The sequence below is a fragment of the Leucopleurus acutus genome, assembly GCF_964270905.1.
Source record: "Leucopleurus acutus genome assembly, chromosome: 4".
Lineage (NCBI taxonomy): Eukaryota > Metazoa > Chordata > Mammalia > Artiodactyla > Delphinidae > Leucopleurus > Leucopleurus acutus.
The window spans coordinates 70,382,592-70,403,656 of NC_139146.1; the positions used below are offsets into that span (position 1 = coordinate 70,382,592).

Sequence of the window (21,065 nt, forward strand, 5' to 3'; positions counted from 1 at the left end):
TGAAAACTATGGGTTTTAGTACAAGGAAGTAAGGAAGTTTTTGTGCTCTCATCAGATATCCTTATATGTTCCCAAATTGTGAATAAAGATGGGAAATGAAAAGTTCAAACTATCATCTGCTTCCTCCACCAGTTCTTCTCACGAGGAGCCATCTATTCTGGATCTTATGCTTGTTTTCCTTCTGTAGGATGACTGGGTTTTCTTATAAATATCGTTGTGTTTCTCTTGCATATCCCTTGGGATTTGGACCCAGCTGCCCGAGCACCGTAAATGGAAACAGTGTTCTAGCTAGATGAAAACCATGGTGGGCTCCAGGCAAGCTGTCATGCCCCTACTGATGCGCCAGGAGGCAGTCTCTCTCTCTCTCTTCCTCTCTCTCCCCACTTTTTAAACTCTCCTACATCTTATTAAAGGACTGTGAAAACAGCAGTTCCTCCACAGAGTCACACAAGGGGCAGCAGCCTTCATTTACTAGTCCCCCCGAATCCGTGCACCCAGCTTTCTTCCTTAATCTCACTGTTCTAACCCCATCCAAGTACCCCATGCCAGTAGTCCCCCAGTTCTCTCCTGTCCCTGAGGGGAAAAACATCCCATGACATCATTAGCTACTAGATCCAGACAGAGCTGAGACCTCACATTCCCCAGATCCCACTTCATGCTGGGCTTAGAAGTTCATAGTTGAATCGAAGTGGAAGGAAGGGCATCAGGGTTGAGTTTAAGCTGTCGTGTTGCCACTAGCCATTTGCCCTCAGAGAGGAGGTTCTTATTCTAGAACACTTAAATGGGCTCCAGGGGAAGCCATGATTCTCTGAAATTACCGTCAAATTGTATTTATTTATCTATCTATACATATTATATGTATGTTTTTCTGTAGAGTTCTTTCAGAAGTTTTTTTAAGAATATCTTTTAAAGCAGTTTTATGTTCACAGCAAAATTGAGGGGAAGGTACAGAGATTTCCCATATACTCCCTGCCGCCACACATGAATAGCCTCCCCTGTTATCAACATCCTCCACCAAAGTGGTGCATTTGTTACAATTGATGAAATGATGTGGACACATCATTATCACCCAGAGTCCATAATTTACTTTCAGGTTCACTCTTAGTGTTGTCCATTCTGTGGGTTTAGACAAATGCATAATGACATTTGTCTCCCACTATAGTAACATACGGAGTATTTTCATTGCTCTCTAAGGATCTGTGTTCCGTACATTCATCCCTCCGCACCCCCAACCCCTGGCAACCACTGATCTTACCGTCTCCATAGTTTTGCCTTTTCCAGAATGTCACATAGTTGAATCATGCAGTATGTGGCCTTCTCACATTGACTTCTTTCACCTAATAATATGCATTTAAGTTTCTTCCATGTTTTTTCGTGGCTTGATAGCTCATTTCCTTTTAACACTGAGAAATATACCAGTACCTATGTGTACGACAGTATCAAAGGACCAAAGGACATCTTGGTTGCTCCCAAGTTTTGGCAATTATGAATAAAGCTACTGTAAACATCTGTGTACAGGTTTTTGTGTAGACACAAGTTTTCAATTACTTTGGCTAAAAACCAAGGAGCAAGATTGCTAGGTCATATGATTAGAGTGTGTTTAGTTTTGTAAGAAACTACCAGAATCTCTTCCAAAGTGGCTGTTCCATTTTGCATTTCCACCAACAATGAATAAAAGTTCTTGCTGCTCCACATCCTCTCCAGCATTTGGTGATGTCAGTGTTCCAGATTTTGACGATTCTAATAGGTGTACAGTAGCATCACATTATTGGTTTTTTGTTTTGTTTTGTTTTGTTTTTTTGCGGTATGTGGGCCTCTCACTGTTGTGGCCTCTCCCGTTGCGGAGCACAGGCTCCGGACGCGCAGGCTCAGCAGCCATGGCTCACGGGCGCAGCCGCTCCGCGGCATGTGGGATCCTCCCGGACCGGGGCACGAACCTGTGTCCCCTGCATTGGCAGGCGGACTCTCAACCACTGCGCCACCAGGGAAGCCCACATTATTGTTTTAATTTGCGTTTCACTAACAGCATGTCATGTGGAGCATCTTTTCATATGCTTATTTGCGATCTGTATATCTCCTTTGGTGAGATGTCTGTTAAGAGGTCTTCGGCCCATTTTTAATCAGGTTTTTTGTTTTCTTACTGTCAAGGTTTAAGATCTCCTTGTATATTTTGGATAACAGTCCTTTATCAGATGTGTCTTTTGTATATATTTTCACCCAATCTGTGGCTTGTCTTCTCATTCTCTTGAGTTCAGAAGGTTTTATCAGATTCTCAAAGAGATGTTAAGAATCAGTCTTACAGAGCCATACCTAAATTTGGTGGAAATCCCCAACACACCAATTAGTTCCATGTAGATTGCTCTAAGTCCAGTGGGTATCGAGGGTCTCACAGCCTCTCGGACACCAAAGATTATATCTAAAAGTAAATATCTTCCACTTCTATGCTCTACTTGGGTCATTGTAAAATAGGTTACTGAATAGGAAAGATTACCCTTTGAAGAAAGGGCAAGTTCTTGAACTAGAAGAAGATGGTTTTAAGAGAAATAAAATAAAACAAATTGAAACATATTATAGTAAATAATAACCTGTATAGAGTGGCAAAAGTAACAAATACAAGACAGTTGTGAGTGCAATGAGTTCAGGGATAAGAATTCAAAAAAGAGCTTTCTGAAGAGAAGCTAGAAGTGTTTAAAACAGTAAAGTAAAGATAATTTTATTTCCCCTCAAAATAAAAATGAAGAAGACCTTAAATTTTCTTTCAGCGATAGGTTGATGGTGATTCTTTGGCACTTGGCATTCAACTTCTAAATCTTAAATATATTACTCTTTATCTCTTGAGAAAATGTTTCTGGCTTAATCAAAAGTTAGTAGGCAAAATATCTACTACAGTATATGGTTACTTTTGAAACATAAGCCCTAGTAATTCTAATGGAAAAGGATTTGATGCTTTTTCATTTGAGGTCAATAAAAATAACCTTAGAAAGATCTTTTTTTGTCTCTAGCAGATAGATACAAATATAAAGCCTTCTATATGTTTTAAATGATTTTTAGATTTTTTAATATATTAATACATTTTTTTAATGCAAGCTACTCTGATGTATGACCACAACCCAAGCAGACCCATGGCAATTGGGAGCAGAACTGGAAGGGGGAATAGATTTCAAGATAGATCCTTCTACCACAATCTACAATCCTCTACACATTTGCCTTAAATTACTTAAACCTCACTAAGTATTAAGATATAACAATATGATCAAAAATTCACATATTTACTAAAATTTTCACCTATATATTAGCTATAATCAAAGGCTATAAAGAGAAGCTTACCTAATTTTCTTTGAAAAATGTATACTCTTCTTTGAATACCTTGATCATTTAATGGGTCCGTACTAATTTGATCTTTTATTATACGCCATCCCTTTATCCTTTCTGTTCCCCTTTTAACAAATATGTGCTCAGTTATTATACTTGTTGTTGTTAAATAACACACAGTCAAAATCTATGCCCAGGCACCTAGAATTCAGGCATCCCTCAATCTAACCGAAGAGTGCCCATTAGTGGACACAATGAGAGTAAATATGCAGCGGTGATATCAGATATCACTGAATGATCACAGAGGTTATGTTCAGTAAAGCCAAATATATCCATCTTCTCAAGACAGCCACAACCAGCCTGTCAGAAACAGCACTCAACATGAAACCTCTTATGTTATCCCAATTTAAAGCAAAATCATCTTATCATCAATTGCTGGGAAATTTCTCTCCAAATCCCCAACTGTCTTCAAAATGAATTTCTAGGCCAACTGAATTCTGTTTAACTCTGCTGTTTCCTGGTTTCAGATGGCTACACCACGGATGACATTGAGTTTTACTGGAATGGAGGAGAAGGAGCAGTAACAGGAGTGAATAAAATTGAGCTTCCTCAGTTTTCAATTGTTGACTATAAGATGGTGTCCAAGAAGGTGGAGTTCACAACAGGTGAGGATGTTTCCCCCAAAATGAACTAGCGATGATGAGAAAGGAGATGGCTCCCACCAAATGACCATCTGATTTTCTTTTCTTTTCTTTTCTTTTTTCACTCAGGGGCATATCCACGACTGTCACTAAGTTTTCGTCTAAAGAGAAACATTGGTTACTTCATTTTGCAAACCTACATGCCTTCCACACTGATTACAATTCTGTCCTGGGTGTCGTTTTGGATCAACTATGATGCCTCTGCAGCCAGAGTCGCACTAGGTAATGCATTCCCAGCACTACAGAGAGCTGGTGGGATTTAACGTCAAATAACAACCAATGATAAGAATTACAGGCCAGGGTGTCTCTCACAGAGAGCCAGAGAATGAGATTACTGTAAGAGTGCTGGATAATAAAACATCTATGTGTAAGCACTTACAGGGGTGAATGTTTTACAACGTAATATCTTTTTATCATTTTACCAAAATAAAAGACAAATCTTGGAGTACATTCAACACTATATAAGTGCTTCTTAGTGCTTCTTTTAAAATTCTGATTACACTAATATTTTACTAACTTTGTGATTTCTTCTTTGGTTCCTTCTCTTTACAGTGGAGAACATTATTGCATTATTCTCAGATGGATTTGGAGAAAGCTAAACCTTGTGACCATTAACAAGCCATGTCAATATTATCTTTCAAATATTAACTATAGTTAAATTGTATTGCTCTGTCTCCCTTAAATAGAGCTCCTTCTACTTGAATAAGGCACAGACAATTCATCAGCTATATTAATGATCTGTGATCAGGACAGAATAAAAAATGGTTTCCTTCCCAGCAAAACAGAATTCAGAACTAATCTTGCCATGGTTGAGTAATTGCTGTAAGCTAAAAGGCTATATTTGAGATTTTAAAGGATTCCTTGGAAAGTTAGAATATGTAAGGTCTGTCTGATGTATCTGGGTATGTGTGGGTCTACCTCGTATTTGACCCTAGAGCCATTTCAGTTATCACTTTCTGGGGCTTATTTACAGACACACACACACACACACACACACACACACACACACATGCAAAAGAACATCATTTATTACTAAGCTAACATATACAGCTCTTCTCTTCTGAGACTACGGAACTGGATTAGATGATCAGCATACCCTTTCACCCCTAGACTAATTGTCAACTCTACAGCTCATCTCTATTGGTTGAGTATATAAGGCTCACAAAGTCAAGTGTGGGCAGCCCCTTATCAACCTTTGAACATTACAAGACTAAGGAAAGTAGACAAATAATTTATCATAACATACACATGTATCTGCACATATTATTTGAATATGTGTATATGCTATGGTTAAAGAAAAAACATTGGACAGTGTCTACAGTAGGGAATATGAACTATCAAGGTCATGAATTGTGGTTCTCTTTACACACCTATCCTCAAAGCTAATAATATTTTGATTAGAGGTGTCAGCCTATGCAGATACTGAATAAACCTGTTCTTTGAAATGTAAAACCTAAGGTATTTAAAACCTTATCTAAGTGAAAAAGACATTTATTTACTAGCCCTTCTTACTTAAAAAATTTAAGCCAAGGAGTAGAAGCAGAAGTGGAATTAGTAGATTTTAATGAATTATTGCTTCTGTACAGAACATTAGGTAGAATTATATTAGGGGAAATTTAAAATTTTATTCAAAGAAATAAATAGCACCACTTGTGATGGCATTTAATATCAGTCCAGACATTTAAATTTATCACTGATCTAAACTATTTTAACCTTTCGTATGGTAGTTCAGACTTCCTACTTTATCTGTTCTCCTCAAGTTTAGTAGTCAAATCAGGGAATCTAAATAGAATAATCTGGCTGGCAAATGAGTGCTAAACTATTTTCTTCCCTTTTCATTTTCTAACTTCCATTCCCTTTGCCAGTTCTCCTTTGTCTTTAATATCCATTTCACATTTCCTATCTTTATTTTTAAGGACCTCCGTCAAGTTTCACGTTTTACTTTTTCATCTCTCTGCTTTTATTTTAAATACCTTTGCTTCATACCTCCTTGCTTTTTGCCCCCAGCTGGGTGATCTACAGCAAAATAACTAATCTCAGAGTTTCCGTTTACTCAGCTATAAACTGGGAATTATATACCTGCCTTATCACACTCAGCAGGCTGTTATGACAGCCATATAATTCATAGCTGTGTTTAAAACTTCAAAAACACTATACAAATGTGTAATATTAGTATTACAGCAGAGTTTAGTATTAGATATAAGTATTACTTCCTATTTTTCCCAATTATCATTTAATCACCATAATCAACACAAAATATTATACAGACACACAAACATTATATTGTTAAGAATGACATATTTAACAAAGTAGACAAAGCAGAATCTTCCTTTTAAAAAGACTACACTCTTAAATTTCTTTAACAAGTTGAATTTTTAGGAAGTCTTTTCCTGACTCCGGGGCACTAATTCATTCTAGTCTCTGGAATCAAGGAACTAGAGGTAATATTTGAAAAAGAAAAAAAAAAGCAATAAGATTATGTTATATTTTAAAATACATATATCAAATACTTGTTGCAAGTCATGAACTTTCTTATTTGTTTCTTCTTTTCATGTTGACTCACTATGAACGATGCATTGTAATTTTAAAAGACCATACTGACCCTGTGACCTGTGTGTATTACAGTTGCATGCAATGAAATAGGTCTCCTCAAACCGGTCACCAACTTTCAGTTCGGTAGTGACTGCTGTGGTGATTAGTATTACAAGGACAGATTTAGGAGGGACGTGACAGAGATGCTGAGAGAAGGAAGGAGAGAAGGAGGTGGCACGTAGCAGAATGAGGGACATTTGACAGTAAGCAGTGGGCATGTCAATGAGATTTTAATATTTGCATCTACTTTTCTTTTTCCTTTTGCATTATTTTTTAAAAAAAACAGTTTTCAACCCAACACTCACAGCGCATCCCATTTTATTATTTACTTATGGACTACGTAGGGAGCCTGCAGCTTTGTCTTTCAAATTGTCTGCCCTTTTTGCCCTGTGGTTTATTGCATTACTGCCATCATTCTGGAGCACCAACAAGAGATCGGCATCTGTCCTCTCGGTCTTGAAAAGGGAACTTAACAAGTGCGTTCAGCTAAGCTGTGTCTTTCTGTTTCATAGGAATCACCACAGTGCTGACAATGACAACCATCAGCACTCACCTCAGGGAGACCCTGCCAAAGATCCCCTATGTCAAAGCAATTGATATTTACCTGATGGGTTGCTTTGTGTTCGTGTTCCTGGCTTTGCTGGAATATGCCTTTGTAAATTACATCTTCTTTGGAAAAGGCCCTCAGAAAAAAGGAGCTGGCAAACAAGACCAGAGCGCTAATGAGAAGAACAAACTGGAGATGAATAAAGTCCAGGTAATATGTTAAATATTCTTAACAATCTTCTTCTGAAATTCAGCAGCAGCATCGTGCCCAGAGCTCTCATAACAGAAAAAAATTATGAAATACTAGTTTATCTTTAATAAGGCTCCAACCACCCTTCATTTCACATATTTGAAAACTGACAATTGAAGATGTTAGGTTGAAGTTTACATAGCTTAATAACATACCTGAGCCTGCAACTCAACCCTAAGTCCATTATTCTTTATTTTAAATTATATAGTTGGGAAACTATACACAAAAGAATAATTCCAGACCTACTTAATAAATAAATGAGAGAACTAAAGTGAACAAACTCTTACTCCTAAGTGGCAATGAGGCATTATAGCACGGTGGTTACAACCACAGAATGGAATCAAACTGCTTGGATTTAATTCCCAGGTCTGCCACTTACCGGCTTTAGAACTTCAGGCAAATCAACCTGTGTAACTCCTTATCTAACCTCTGCTCTCAGTGTCATCAACCATAAAATGGAGATTACTATAGTATACCTATCTCTCAGTTATCATAAGGACTAAATGAGTTTTGTTACTTCTTTTAAAGTCTATTATTTGGAACAATACCTAGTACATAGTAAGAACTCAATAAGTATTAGCTATTATCATATACAAGACATTGTCAGTATTTTTCCTTTGCTTTTCACTGGTAGATCTTATGACCTGTGTTCTCACTGTGCATTAAAATAATGCTTTGTTTATTCTTTTTAAAAATCCCTATAGTCTCTACTTCTGTGGCATTTTTCACTGAAATCATTTGACAATTATGTGCGTTGAAATACTGGATCCAAGACAAATTGTTTTCAAGATGGCACACAGGGTAACGACTCAAATATTCATTCACGATTCTGAGCATTGGGGGTACTGCTCTGAATGATGGAGTTTAGATGCTAAGACAGGCAGTAAACAAGCGAGTATCGAGAGCATAATTTCAGGTAATAGGAAGTGCTACAAAGAAAGTAAAACAGAGTAATGGGCAAGAGAATGTGTGGGGTCAGGTTCAAGGGAACAGGGAACTTTGATCAGGTGATCAGGAAGACCTCTTTGAGGAATTACCATCTGATCTGACACCTAAGTGATGGAAGCAGCAACCATGCCACATCCATTCTAGGCAAAGAATTGTGTGACGTGTTAAAGTACTGAGAGAAGACCAATGCAGCAAGAACATAGGAAGTGAGGGAGAAAGAGAATAATTTGAGTTGTGGCTGGAGAATCAGGCAGAAGTCAAATAATGAATCTTCAAGGTGTTTCTTCATGCTCTTTAGTAGGATATCAAAATTTGGGAAACACTGTCAGGTAATTAGAAAATTACAAATGAGGAAAACATACAGATTCAACCAAATGGGCAAAATTCAAAGCACACACTCAAATAAATTTATACTCTTGTATAAAACACTATGCTTAATGCCATGGGAAAAGGAGTAGGCATGATAACTTGCCCTTGAGAAACTTCTGATCTGGCTGGAAAGAAAATTATGAATGGATTATAAAATAAGACAGGACAGCATTTATCTTGAAGAAAGGTTGAAGCTTCCTATTATCTGATCATAGCCATACCAGCTTTAAAAGTACTTTAAGGGGGCTTCCCTGGTGGCGCAGTGGTTGAGAGTCCGCCTGCCAATGCAGGGGACACGGGTTCGTGCCCCGGTCCGGGAGGATCCCACATGCCGCGGAGCGGCTGGGCCCGTGAGCCATGGCCGCTGGAGCCTGCGCGTCCGGAGCCTGTGCTCCGCAACGGGAGAGGCCACAACAGTGAGAGGCCCGCGTACCACAAAAACAAAAACAAAACAAAACAAACAAACAAAAAAACAGCTTAAAATAAAGTCCATAGGAAAAGATTAACATAATATATGAAGAGATGGGAAGTATCAGACTAGGATTTGAGACTATAAACAAGAGCCAGTGGAAATCATAGAATTGAAAATTTTATTAGATGGATTAGAATCAGATTTCATACCACAGAAGAAAAAATTAGTATGACTGAAGGTAATATTGGCCTTCTCAATCTTTCCATTGCTCCAGTTCTTACCATAATTGCTACTAACTCAGGAATGCCTTAACTGACATGTCTGTTGGTTCATATTTTGTACCCTTGTGATTTGTTCTCATGACATCCTGTGCTTTTCCACCTTAGGACTTACCACAATATAGAGTATATGTGTAATTATTTTATTTGTGTAATTATTTTTGTAACCTCTGTCTCTCTGCTAACCTCCAAGCTTCCCAAAGATAGGCACCAGGGTCCTTGTCTATTATGTTTATTGTTCTTTCCTTGGTGGCTAGAACTGAGAAAATACCAAACAGGAACTTTTTGAATGAATGACTGCTAGAGAGGCCTTTTTCAAGGTGAGTTCTTAGATACCACATAAGGTATTGAGTGTTACATCACAATGTTTTATAAAATTCTTATGTATTCATAATAAGTAAGAAAAGGAGACTATCTATGGTCCATTTTAGGTTCTGCTCCAAACTTACTTACTCTTTCTATCACTTTGATTTTTGACATGTTTTCAAGCATACTTTCTATCAACCTCTGTTATTCTTTCTGAATCACAGTGATATAGCATCAGATAAATACAGTCTCCAAAACATGTTGTAAGTTTTTATAAACTTCTTCATATTTAGACGGAATAATAATAGACCAGTACTGTCTCAAGGAAATTATAATCATGCCTGTAGCTGCTTAGGTTTTCCAGTTCCTGACTTCCTTATCCTATTCTAAAACCAGGGGCTCAGGCAGACAATGTGTCAATAACAAAGCAAGTGTATCACTTCATCTGTTCAGCGCATCATCTCCAGCAGTGAAGTTAATCATGTAACCTAAGAGGTATTTAAAAATGTTACCCTCTGGTTAAATTTAAGAAATAGAAAATATTATATTTTTTCTTTACTATAATGGTTAGATGATCCTCCCCTTTCCTTTTAGATGTTTATAAACAGTTGAATTCAAATGACATATATGTTCTGGTTGGTCCCAGACAATTTTTATTTGAGGGATCCCTAATATCGGCCTTGGTACCCTAGTGCATAGAGTGGCATTGATCATTTATCACACATTACTCTGATGGCCTTGGCTGGGCAGTATTGTCAAGGGTATCTATACTGAAGCTTCAGAAGTGCTTGCTTTGTCTTGATTTATATTTCCACCACTGCACTGAAGTATCTTTTTATATGAGTACAGGTGCTCAATCCAGACATTAGGAGAGTTTCAACCTCCAACATGATAAAGACAATAGATTCATAAAACCCTCAGGTATCATTTGAAGCTAGAGATGGTATTTAGAGTTTTGAAAGATAGATTACTCAGTACAACTAAGCTGTAAGTAAGCTACTTTGGGGCCATTTTTGTACTAAGCTGGAACAAGTAGTTGTATCTGCTGGCCACAATGCCTGCCCATTTGCAAATAGATCCACATAAGATAGAACAGTTGCATGGGTGGTCTCTGACCAGAGACTGACTCAACATCATTCTAAGTCATGGGGGACACTGGTGAAACCTGCTGAAGAGTCATGCCCAATGGGCAGTTGGAACCCCAAAAGTCAAGAAAGAATTTTTCCCTTCAGAACCAGATGTTGATACTGTAATCTGGCTTCTTTTCCTCCCATTCCTATTCTCTATGGTGAATCCTCTATACCTTCAGACAACTTTCTAAATGTAAATAAACTCTGTATTGTGATTAATTCCAGGATACAAAATGCGTGTGAAAACAGTCTTCATAAATGTAAACAGCTCTCTCAGGTCTAGCTTGGACCAGCTTGATAACGCATATTAGCCTTTGAGCCTCGGCTCCGCCCCACATCACTGTCTTGCCATCAGCCTTTAATGAAACTTTAACCATTCTGACTTAGTATCTTGGATTCTGGAGAAATCCAGGCAGGGCCTCTGATTTCTAATGACCGCCTGTGTTAACAGTTGATGAACTTCTTCAGCCCTCAGACCCCTGCCCAAATCTGGCTTGGTCCATGTTTTGTTCTCTAGTTGTGGCTTAATTTAGCTAATCTTCAGGGCCTTCAGCAACCTAAGAGTCTAATTTTCCTTTCCAGGAATCTCAAAATCTCTCTCTCTCTCTCTCTCTCTCTCTCTCTCTCTCTCTCTCATCTTCTTTCTGGCATCTAGTCTCCAATTTCTTCTATACTCAAAAAGATAGGATTCTTTTGTGAATGAGAGAGAAATCTAACTTACTGGCTTAATAAAATCTAACTAGCTTAAAAAAAAAGAGGGGTGGGGGAGTCTTTGGCCCACACAACTAAAAGGTCCAGCAAAGATTGTAATTTCACATGAGGCTATACACAGATGTTCAAACAATGTCATCAGAGAGCATATCTTGTCATCTCTTTTTTTTTTAACATCTTTATTGGAATATAATTGTTTTACAATGGTGTGTTAGTTTCTGCTGTATAACAAAGTGAATCAGTTATACATATACATATGTCCCCATATCTCTTCCCTCTTGCATCTCCCTCCCTCCCACCCTCCCTATCCCACCCCTCTAGGTGGTCACAAAGCACCAAGCTGATCTCCCTGTGCTATGCGGCTGCTTCCCACTAGCTACCTATTTTACATTTGGTAGTTTATATATGTCAATGCTACTCTCTCACTTCATCCCAGCTTACCCTTCCCCCTCCCCGTATCCTCAAGTCCATTCTCTACGTCTGCATCTTTATTCCTGTCCTGACCCTAGGTTCTTCAGAACAATTTTTTTTTTAGATTCTATATACACGTGTTAGCATACGGTATTTGTTTTTCTCTTTCTGACTTATTTCACTCTGTATGACAGTCACTAGCCTCCACCTCACTACAAATAACTCAGTTTCATTTCTTTTTATGGCTGAGTAATAGTCCATTGTATATATGTGCCACATCTTCTTTATCCATTCATCTGTCGATGGACACTTAGGTTGCTTCCATGTCTTGGCTATTGTAAACAGAGCTGCAATGAACATTGTGGTACGTGACTCTTTTTGAATTATGGTTTTCTCAGGGTATATGCCCAGTAGTGGGAATGCTGGGTTGTATGGTAATTCTACTTTTAGTTTTTTAAGGAACCTCCATACTGGTCTCCATAGTGGCAGTATCAATTTACATGCCCACCAACAGTGCAAGAGGGTTCCCTTTTCTCCACACCCGCTCCAGCATTTGTTGTTTGTAGATTTTCTGATGATGCCCTTTCTAACTGGTGTGAGGTGATACCTCAGTGTAGTTTTGATTTGCATTTCTCTAATGATTAGTGATGTTGAGCTTCCTTTCATGTGTTTGTTGGCAAACTGTATATCTTCTTTGGAGAAATGTCTATTTAGGTCCTCTGCCCATTTTTCGATTGGGTTGTTTTTTTTTTTTTGATATTGAGCTGCATGAGCTGCTTGTATATCTTGGAGATTAATCCTTTGTCAGTTGCTTCACTTGAAAATATTTTCTCCCATTCTGAGGGTTGCCTTCTCATCTTGTTTATGGTTTCCTTTGCTGTGCAAAAGCTTTGAAATTTCATTAGGTCCCATTTGTTTATTTTTGTTTTTATTTCCATTTCTCTAGGAGGTGGGTCAAAAAAGCTCTTGCTGTGATTTATGTCATAGAGTGTTCTGCCTATGTTTTCCTCTAAGAGTTCTATAGTGTCTGGCCTTACATTTAGGTCTTTAACCCATTTTGAGTTTATTTTTGTATATGGCGTTAGGGAGTGTTCTAATTTCATTCTTTTACATGTAGCTGTCCAGTTTTCCCAGCACCACTTATTGAAGAGGCTGTCTTTTCTCCATTGTATATTCTTGCCTCCTTTATCAAAGATAAGCTGGCCGTATGTGCGTGAGTCATTGAGAGCTAATGACTGACAGCGACATCACAAATGCGGTTCGTTACAGGAGCGGGATGCGCAGATGGAGGTTGTGGCTGTGTGGCTCTCTGTGCTCTGCAGGTGAAGGCAGCTGAGCACACTGGACAGCTTCATTCATTCGACTGTAGGCTTCTGGAGGGACAGCCCGTTCCATGGCCAGCATCACTTCATTTGGCTTCCTGCTCTGTACTTCAGAAGCACTCAGTAAATGGGGATCTAACTGAATTGGTTAATAGTAAGGAAATCACTTTCTGTTTGCAAAGTAGATTGAGCCCAGAGGTATTTCTTAACAGGGTTTTAAAACTGCCACTGACAACTAGATTATATTTTATTCCAATCACACTGAAGTGAGTTCTGGTATATTTCCTGATTGAAAATATCCAGAAGAGTTCAGTTCAGTGAGTGACAGCATTTTTCACAGCCTAAGGCATTCTTTGGGTATTTTGGAGGCAGAGAGAAGGGGAGGGTGAATGAGACAGGACGGGTGGGAGAGAAGTGAAACCCAAACTAGAAAACAAACGTTTACATTCACCTGGGGTTTCTATAGAGGGAAGAAATACAGCCAGCATGTCAGTGTTTCCTGGGCTTTAGTCACCCTCCTGATTTTTGCCATCCCCTTTGTATCAGTCAGCGTTCTCCAATGGAACCAACAGAAACAGAACCAACATACACGCAAGAAGATATTTATTTTAAGGAACTGTCTCGTGCAGCTGTAAAGAAAGCAAGTCCAAAATCTGTAGAGTGTGCTGAAAACTCAGGCGGGATTTCTGTTTCAGGCCTGAGACAGAATTTCTTTTCTGAGAAACTTCAGTTTTTGCTCTTAAGACTTTTAAGGGTTAGGATGAGGCCATGCAGATCATCAGGCTGAATCTCCTCTACTTACAGGAGCTGATTGAAAATGTCAATCACATCTACAAAATACCTTCACAGCGACATCTAGACTAGCGCTTGACCAGATAACTGGGCACCATAGACTAGCCAAGTTGACACATAAAATTAACCACCATGCCTTTTTACCCCCTGTCCTATCATTCATTCATTCAGTAGATATTTACTGACTGCTCCTATAAGTGCCAAGCACTTTTCTCAGGTCTTGGGAAGTAATGGATAAGACAAAGTCCCTGCCCTCCTGGAGCGACACTCTAGTGGGACATTTTGGGGAGGAACCAGTTAGATGAGAAGAGAGAGGATCAAAAGTTCTGCTCTGGCCATTTGAAGAATGAGATGCCTTTAAACATCCATGTATAGGCTGTCTTGTAGTAAGGTCCAGGATTTAAAAAGAAAAAAAAGGAAATATGAATTACTTTAAATTTTTCACTCATTATAATGACATAGGATGAGTGTAATATTAAGAAAAACATACAAAGTAACCAAGTTAGTGTGCTGGTTAGATTTTTTCTAAATATGTGAAAAGCAATATATACCACTGTTTCATTTTCTTCATAATGCTACTCAGTTTTTAAAAACAAACTTTATGGGGAAAGAGGGTATTGCCCGTTTCCTCTGTAAGAATGTATAAGCGCCAACTCAAGCACTGTATCTCTTTTGTTCACTGTTATCTTCCCAAGACTGTTGCATTCTCAGAAGTTGAAAGCAAGATATTGTAATTGAGAACCACTGTACTGCAGGAAAGAAAGAGAGGGTTCACCAGCCAGAAGCTGTCTCTCCCCATCTCAGGTCTTTATGCAGTGAAATCCCAGGTGCGCCCTCATATGTGAGCCCGTCCAAGATTTGCCTGTGGTCAGGAGCATCTTCAGGAGGGACCTTCAGGAGGAAGATGAGAGAAAGACTCAGCAGGCAGTGAGAAGGCAGATCCCATGGTCACAAGTGAAAGCATTTCAAAAAGTCTGTTAGAAAGAGAACTAACAACCTGAGTTTGAAAGAGGTCACAGTATTTGTCCAGTAAAACATTTAGAACCAGTAGGAGATGGGGGCAGTCACAGGGTTTGTACAGGAGAGTGTACAAGATTAAGGAGCTTTATTAACTGAGATCCCTGAAATTCCAAAACATGGGACATGACGTCCTATTGCTCGTGGAGAGGCTGATTCCTTCATTAGTGTCGGGGACAGTGCTTGACACAGAGTAGGCACTCAATAAACACTTACTAAATAAATGAGTGAGGGAATGAATGAACTGTTAACGTTTTAACACTTATCCATTCTACACCTAACATTACCTCTTGTAACCCATGAATATACCTGTCTAATAGGAAGTGGGGTGAGGATGAAAGATTAGCAAGCCCTTGGGGCTGCAGATCTAAAGCCACGTTCTCTGCTCCCCTTTATTAGACATCTTGCATGTTGATCATCTATCTGAAGGGGAAGAGAAAGCATTATTTATTGGCCCTCCTGAAGCCTTAATAATAATTATACTCATTTTTCTCTAAATTTAGGTTGAGTGATGCTCTAAACTTAAAGAGAATCCGTGGTGTTGGTTTGAGGATTACGTGGTCATATAATTAAGTCATTACCCCCCAATATTAGACAGACTTACCTCCCCAATCACCAGAACCCTGAACAACCGCAGGCTTTACCCACCAAAGCAGTGGATTCAACATGCACGGCCCTAAATGGATTGCACCTTCTCTGGTGGCAGATCAGAGAGAGAGAAGAGTCCAGGAGGCTCAGAGCCACGTATGCCCGCCTCCTTCCAAATGTGCCCATAAGATAGGTCAGTGGCGAGCAGTGAAAGAGCTTGAGGTGTTCCTCCCGGAGCTTGTCTCCCGGGGAACTGGAGTGGCAGGTCTCTTCCTCTACGGCAGTATGAGGGGTGGGGAATGATTATCTCACTGAACAGTTATTCCAAAATCAGCAACGCTTTAGGAAATCTGTTAGGCTGTGTCTGCCCTAGAATTCCAGTGTGTCAACATTTTCATTTGCCTCACTTCCTTCTGTTTCAAGATTTGAAAATCTTCGATGTCTGGATCATGCCCAACTCAGATGTCAATATTTCCTTGTTCAGTGAGGCAGCGTCACCACTGCAGGTGCTGAAGCAATGCCCAGCATGGCTCCTTGCTGCTTCTGAAGACGCGAAGACACACTGGCCGCTTTCCCCGTGGATATTATTTTGGGAAAGCTGTGCTGATTGTGGATATCACCCTGGGTGTCCTTATATGGCTGAGGCAAAGGGAAAGCTACTCTTCTCCTAAGGGCAGGGGTTAAGGAGAAGCCAACCAGAAACCTGCTGGTGTCAGCAGTGATGTGGTTACTACACACCCACCTCACCAGGCAGCAAAATCTTGGAGGGTGGAGGACGAAATTTCATACCTCTGAAGAAATGCTTGTGCACACCATCACACACACAAAATCACACACACACACACACCCCCTGTAACACCAGCTTTTAGGAAAGGTTCTAGACTATGTAGGAGAGAGAATGGAGATGGGCAATAACAGTTGTAAGACATTCCTTATTTTTCCAAATAAAGAACACGGTAGTGTTAATTTAACTATACAGTAATGAAATCAGCTTTCATGGGTAGCTGCAGAAAGGGATTCATTATTTTACATGTCAAACCATTTAAAGCTATGATTTCTGGTCGATGACAGAATATTTAGAGGGATTTGCACAAACCAATAAGCTTCATGCAATTTATAAGTACCTCTGAGCCTGCACCAAGGTTAACCAAAATATCTTAATAAAATGTACCTTGTTTGTCATGACTTCTCCTTAATGAGGAGCATCTCTATGCTTCATTGGCTAATTCTAAATTCTAGCAACTTGTTTACTTAAGAGGGATTTCATAATAATGTAACTTAATGAGGCATACAGTACAGATCAGGTGATTCCGTTTTACAAGTATTTTCTTCTGCCTGGAATATTCTCCATAAGCAAAATCTGTCAAAAATTAGAAACAAGCCCTTGAGATTACCTAGTGAAAGCCTTTCATTTATGGATGATGAAACTGAGTTAATAACAAAACCAGGATGAGAACGCAGATTTCAACTCCCAATCCTGTGTTCTATCCTCTACCCATCCTTTAAGATTCAGTACAAGCCCCACCTCCTCATGAAGCCTTCCATGAATCCCAATGATTTCTCACTTTTATGCACCCCAATCATGGTCTATACTGTATCATTTAGCATTTGGTTAAAAGTCTTGTCACTTTCAATATTATGTCATATTCTTGTATCTCTAAGGAGACTATTATCTCAAGGACAAAATCCATGTTCAAGGATTCTCTTGACTGTTCCACAGTACCTAGCAAATCACATGCATCACCTAATCTTCTAACTTACTTGTCCCGTCTCTAATGAATCCAGGACTTTGCTCCTTGTCACTTCAACCCTACTGTCCTCTTTAGTAACATAAACTTCCATATGCATGACTTTTTTAACCATAGATTTACACTATATTATATATATATATACACACACACACACACACACACACACACACACACACATCCTTGACAACTAGCAATGTAGCTGGCTCATAGTAAGCGTCAATAAAGGTTTGGAGAGAGAGAAAATTCTTGAGGTCACTATGATCTGGGAAGGTACACAGGTACACAGAGGAAGTAAAATGTTAAATTGAGCCTTGAAGAAAACATATTGATTAACGTGCAAAGAGGAAATAAATGATACGTGAGACAAAGAGTATCCTATGTTTGAATTCCAAATTGGGTACTTATTATTTGTTAAATCTTAGGCAATTTACTTAACCTGTCTGAGCCTCGGCTTCCCCATCTGCTGAACTAGGATAATATTATAGATTTCATAGTGTCTGAAAAATAACTGATAAATTACACAGTAGGATTCGATAAATAGTAGTCACTAACAACAGTAACAAAAATTAATAATAACTCCTTGAATAAAGAAGCCAATAGATGTCCCAAGTGAGGGCACAGTGGGTAGCCTAGTTAGACTACAGCAAAATGCTTCACAAAGGGAAATGATGATAGGTGAGAATGGAGAGACAGAGGCCAGACTCAGTCACCATTTCTTTCTCCAACCAACTTGAAGCTTAAAGCTATCAACTGCATCACTAAATTCACTGCAGGATGTGATGATGGCCGAGGACTGTGAAGTGGTTCATTCTTAGTAAAAAGCACATGGGCATTGAATCAGACAAGACATGGGTTGTAATCTCAGGTCTGGCCCTTACTGGGGCATAAACTGGAGGTGGTTTGTTGTTGTAAGTGTTAAACAAGTAATACATGTGAAGCATCTACCATAATGCTAGACAGATGATGGACACGCAACAAATCTTAGTTATCTTTTCTTTCTCTCATTTGTCTTTGCCTCTTCCCAAGCTTTTCTCTAGCTCTTTCTTTGTCACCAGGTTCTTTGCTTGCCTACCCAAACCTACGGCTTTCAACAAGGGTTTACTGAGATCAGTGTCATTAGAAAGCATTTAAAAGCACGAACTGTAAGTCGGGCACTGTGCTAATAACTCTAAATTAAAACACAGCTGCCTGTATTGTCCTTGGAAGTACTTCAAATTCATTTGTATGAATGAGCCATGTCCCCTCCAGGTAAACCAGATGCAAAGGAGATCAGCTTGAAGTTAAAGCCACATCATAGGCCAAAGGTGCTCACGATTCCTATAGTTCCAAAAGTGTTTATCTGGGCACAGCATAGAGAAAAACCAGGAAACCTGGGCTAGGTATCACTGGAATGGTAGGAAGCAACAGTGAACAACAGTGGAGACCCAAAAGTCAAAGTATAGCCAGGCATGTCCTTTCAACCCATGCATCCATCACACTTCTGGCAGTTTAGCCAGAGGAAATAACTACGGACTTAGCTTAGCTAACTTAGCTAACTTAGACTTAGCTAAAAGGTTTTCTTTGCAGGCCTGTTTAAGAGTATAACAGTAAAGCAAGCCTTAACATCTAAAAATAGATTGATTCAATTATGGTTTATCCATATAATCTATGAACACACGCTGTCACAGAGGAATATTTATTAATGTGGAAAGATGACCAGGCTATACTATTATTGCAAAGCAAAATATACTAGGTGAGTCTGTGTTTTTAAGTATATATGAATAAAAAGAGACTGGAAGTTTAGCAAGTTATTAAAAATAATCGACACTGAAGGTGAAGTTATTAATTTTTATTTTTTGTTTCCTGATTGTTTATAGTTTTGAATGTTTCCATATATCACTTTGTAACAAGAAAAAATGCCATGTATATAAACATATATATGCTATTTTTTCAAATACCTATGGCATTTTTGTTACAAAATATATGTATATATGTAATGTATTTATATGGCTTCGATAAATGGTAGTTTTTAAAAACTACATATTTTATAATATATAAAATTATATATTTAATAATATACTACACACACACATACTGTTTTGTGAGTGGAGATAAATGGTGGATGGATGAATAGATGGATGGATGGATTAGATTAGATAAATGGTAGATGGATGGTAAATTAGATGATAGATTAGATCATAGATAAACAGTAGATTAGACGGATTGATAGATGATGGATTCGATACATAGCTGGTAGATAGATAGATGATAGGCAGGTAGATAGATGTCCAGGAGGCGCACAGAGCCAGATGTCTAGCAAGACGGTGTGTATTGAGTGCCACGCAGTATCAACAGTTACAGGTTAACCAAAACGAGCGAACGTCCGGGCAGCTGTGCCTGAGCCCGTCTTTTCTCCGTCAGGTGGACGCCCACGGCAACATTCTCCTCAGCACCCTGGAGATCAGGAACGAGACTAGCGGCTCGGAAGTGCTCACGGGCGGGAGCGACCCCAAGGCCACCATGTACTCGTACGACAGTGCCAGCATCCAGTACCGCAAGCCGCTGAGCAGCCGCGAGGCGTACGGGCGCGCGCTGGACCGGCACGGCGCCCACAGCAAGGGGCGCCTCCGCAGGCGCGCCTCGCAGCTCAAAGTCAAAATCCCCGACTTGACTGATGTGAATTCCATAGACAAGTGGTCCCGAATGTTCTTCCCCATCACCTTTTCTCTTTTTAACGTCGTTTATTGGCTTTACTATGTACACTAAGTTCAGTCCCCATGGTTCCTTAAACGACTACCTTCCTCTTCTCTTAGTTTTTAATCCCACAGGTCCCCAGCAGCGGTACTGCTGTGCTTTTTGAGGTAAGAGATTCAGTCATCCAATTGGTTTTAGGTCTTGCATATCAATTTTATTACTGCACCATGTTTACTTCAAAAAAAAAAAAAAACTCTGTTTTTTTTTCCAGTCTACTGTGGTCCAGGTTACTGGCTCTTTCAGAGCTCTGTTAATTGCCATGTTTACAAACAAATACACACAACGAGAGAAATTAGATAGGCAGATCTTTAGCAGTTCTAGCCGCCCTGGATTTGACTGATTATTTTTTAAGTAAAACTGAAAAGAGGACCCAGCTCTCTGTGTGCATGGCTTCCTGGTCAACTGTAACAATCTCATGCTGCCAAAAAACAACACAATTTCCAGGATCTCAGAAGACAAAACAAAGCCATTGATAAGTTACAGATTTCCAGGAAGAAGGGAGAACAAAAAGGAGCCTAGAAGAGGAAGGAAGACTCCCCTCCACCCTCAAGCTGCCCCAGGTCCACTGTAGGAGGGGGTCCCAGCTCCACGGAGGAAGAGGGGGAGACTGGCAAGCGCTGCCCCAGGTTGTGCAAACCCAATCTGCCATCTTCACCTCACCTTTAAGCTGGATATTCTGAAAAATGCTTCTTTCTCAGACTTCCAGGCAGATTTAAATTAACATTAGAATCCAACCTGGTAGCCACTGGGAACATTTTTCTTTTCTTGTTAAGTATAAGGAGTTTGGGGGGCAGTGACCATCTTTAAGCTCTTTCAAATGAGCAGCCCTGAACTTACTTCCTCAGCCTGGAATCACTTGACGCTGTGTCATGAAGCCATGGCATCACATTGCCCTC

General features: G+C 39.4%; 1 protein-coding gene across 1 annotated transcript in view; it reads left to right on the forward strand.

The window, feature by feature from the left end:
* Positions 1 to 20,275, forward strand: part of GABRB1 (gamma-aminobutyric acid type A receptor subunit beta1) — a gene marked incomplete at its 5' end in the record, with an annotated part of 390,560 nt that extends 370,285 nt beyond the window's left edge. The window contains 4 exons of the mRNA XM_082837795.1: positions 3,840 to 3,977; positions 4,083 to 4,235; positions 7,118 to 7,362; positions 19,837 to 20,275. Coding sequence (XP_082693921.1) covers positions 3,840 to 3,977; positions 4,083 to 4,235; positions 7,118 to 7,362; positions 19,837 to 20,181 — 881 coding nt within the window. The 3' untranslated portion in view covers positions 20,182 to 20,275. The remainder of the gene's footprint in view (positions 1 to 3,839; positions 3,978 to 4,082; positions 4,236 to 7,117; positions 7,363 to 19,836) is intronic.
* Positions 20,276 to 21,065: the final 790 nt, after the last annotated feature.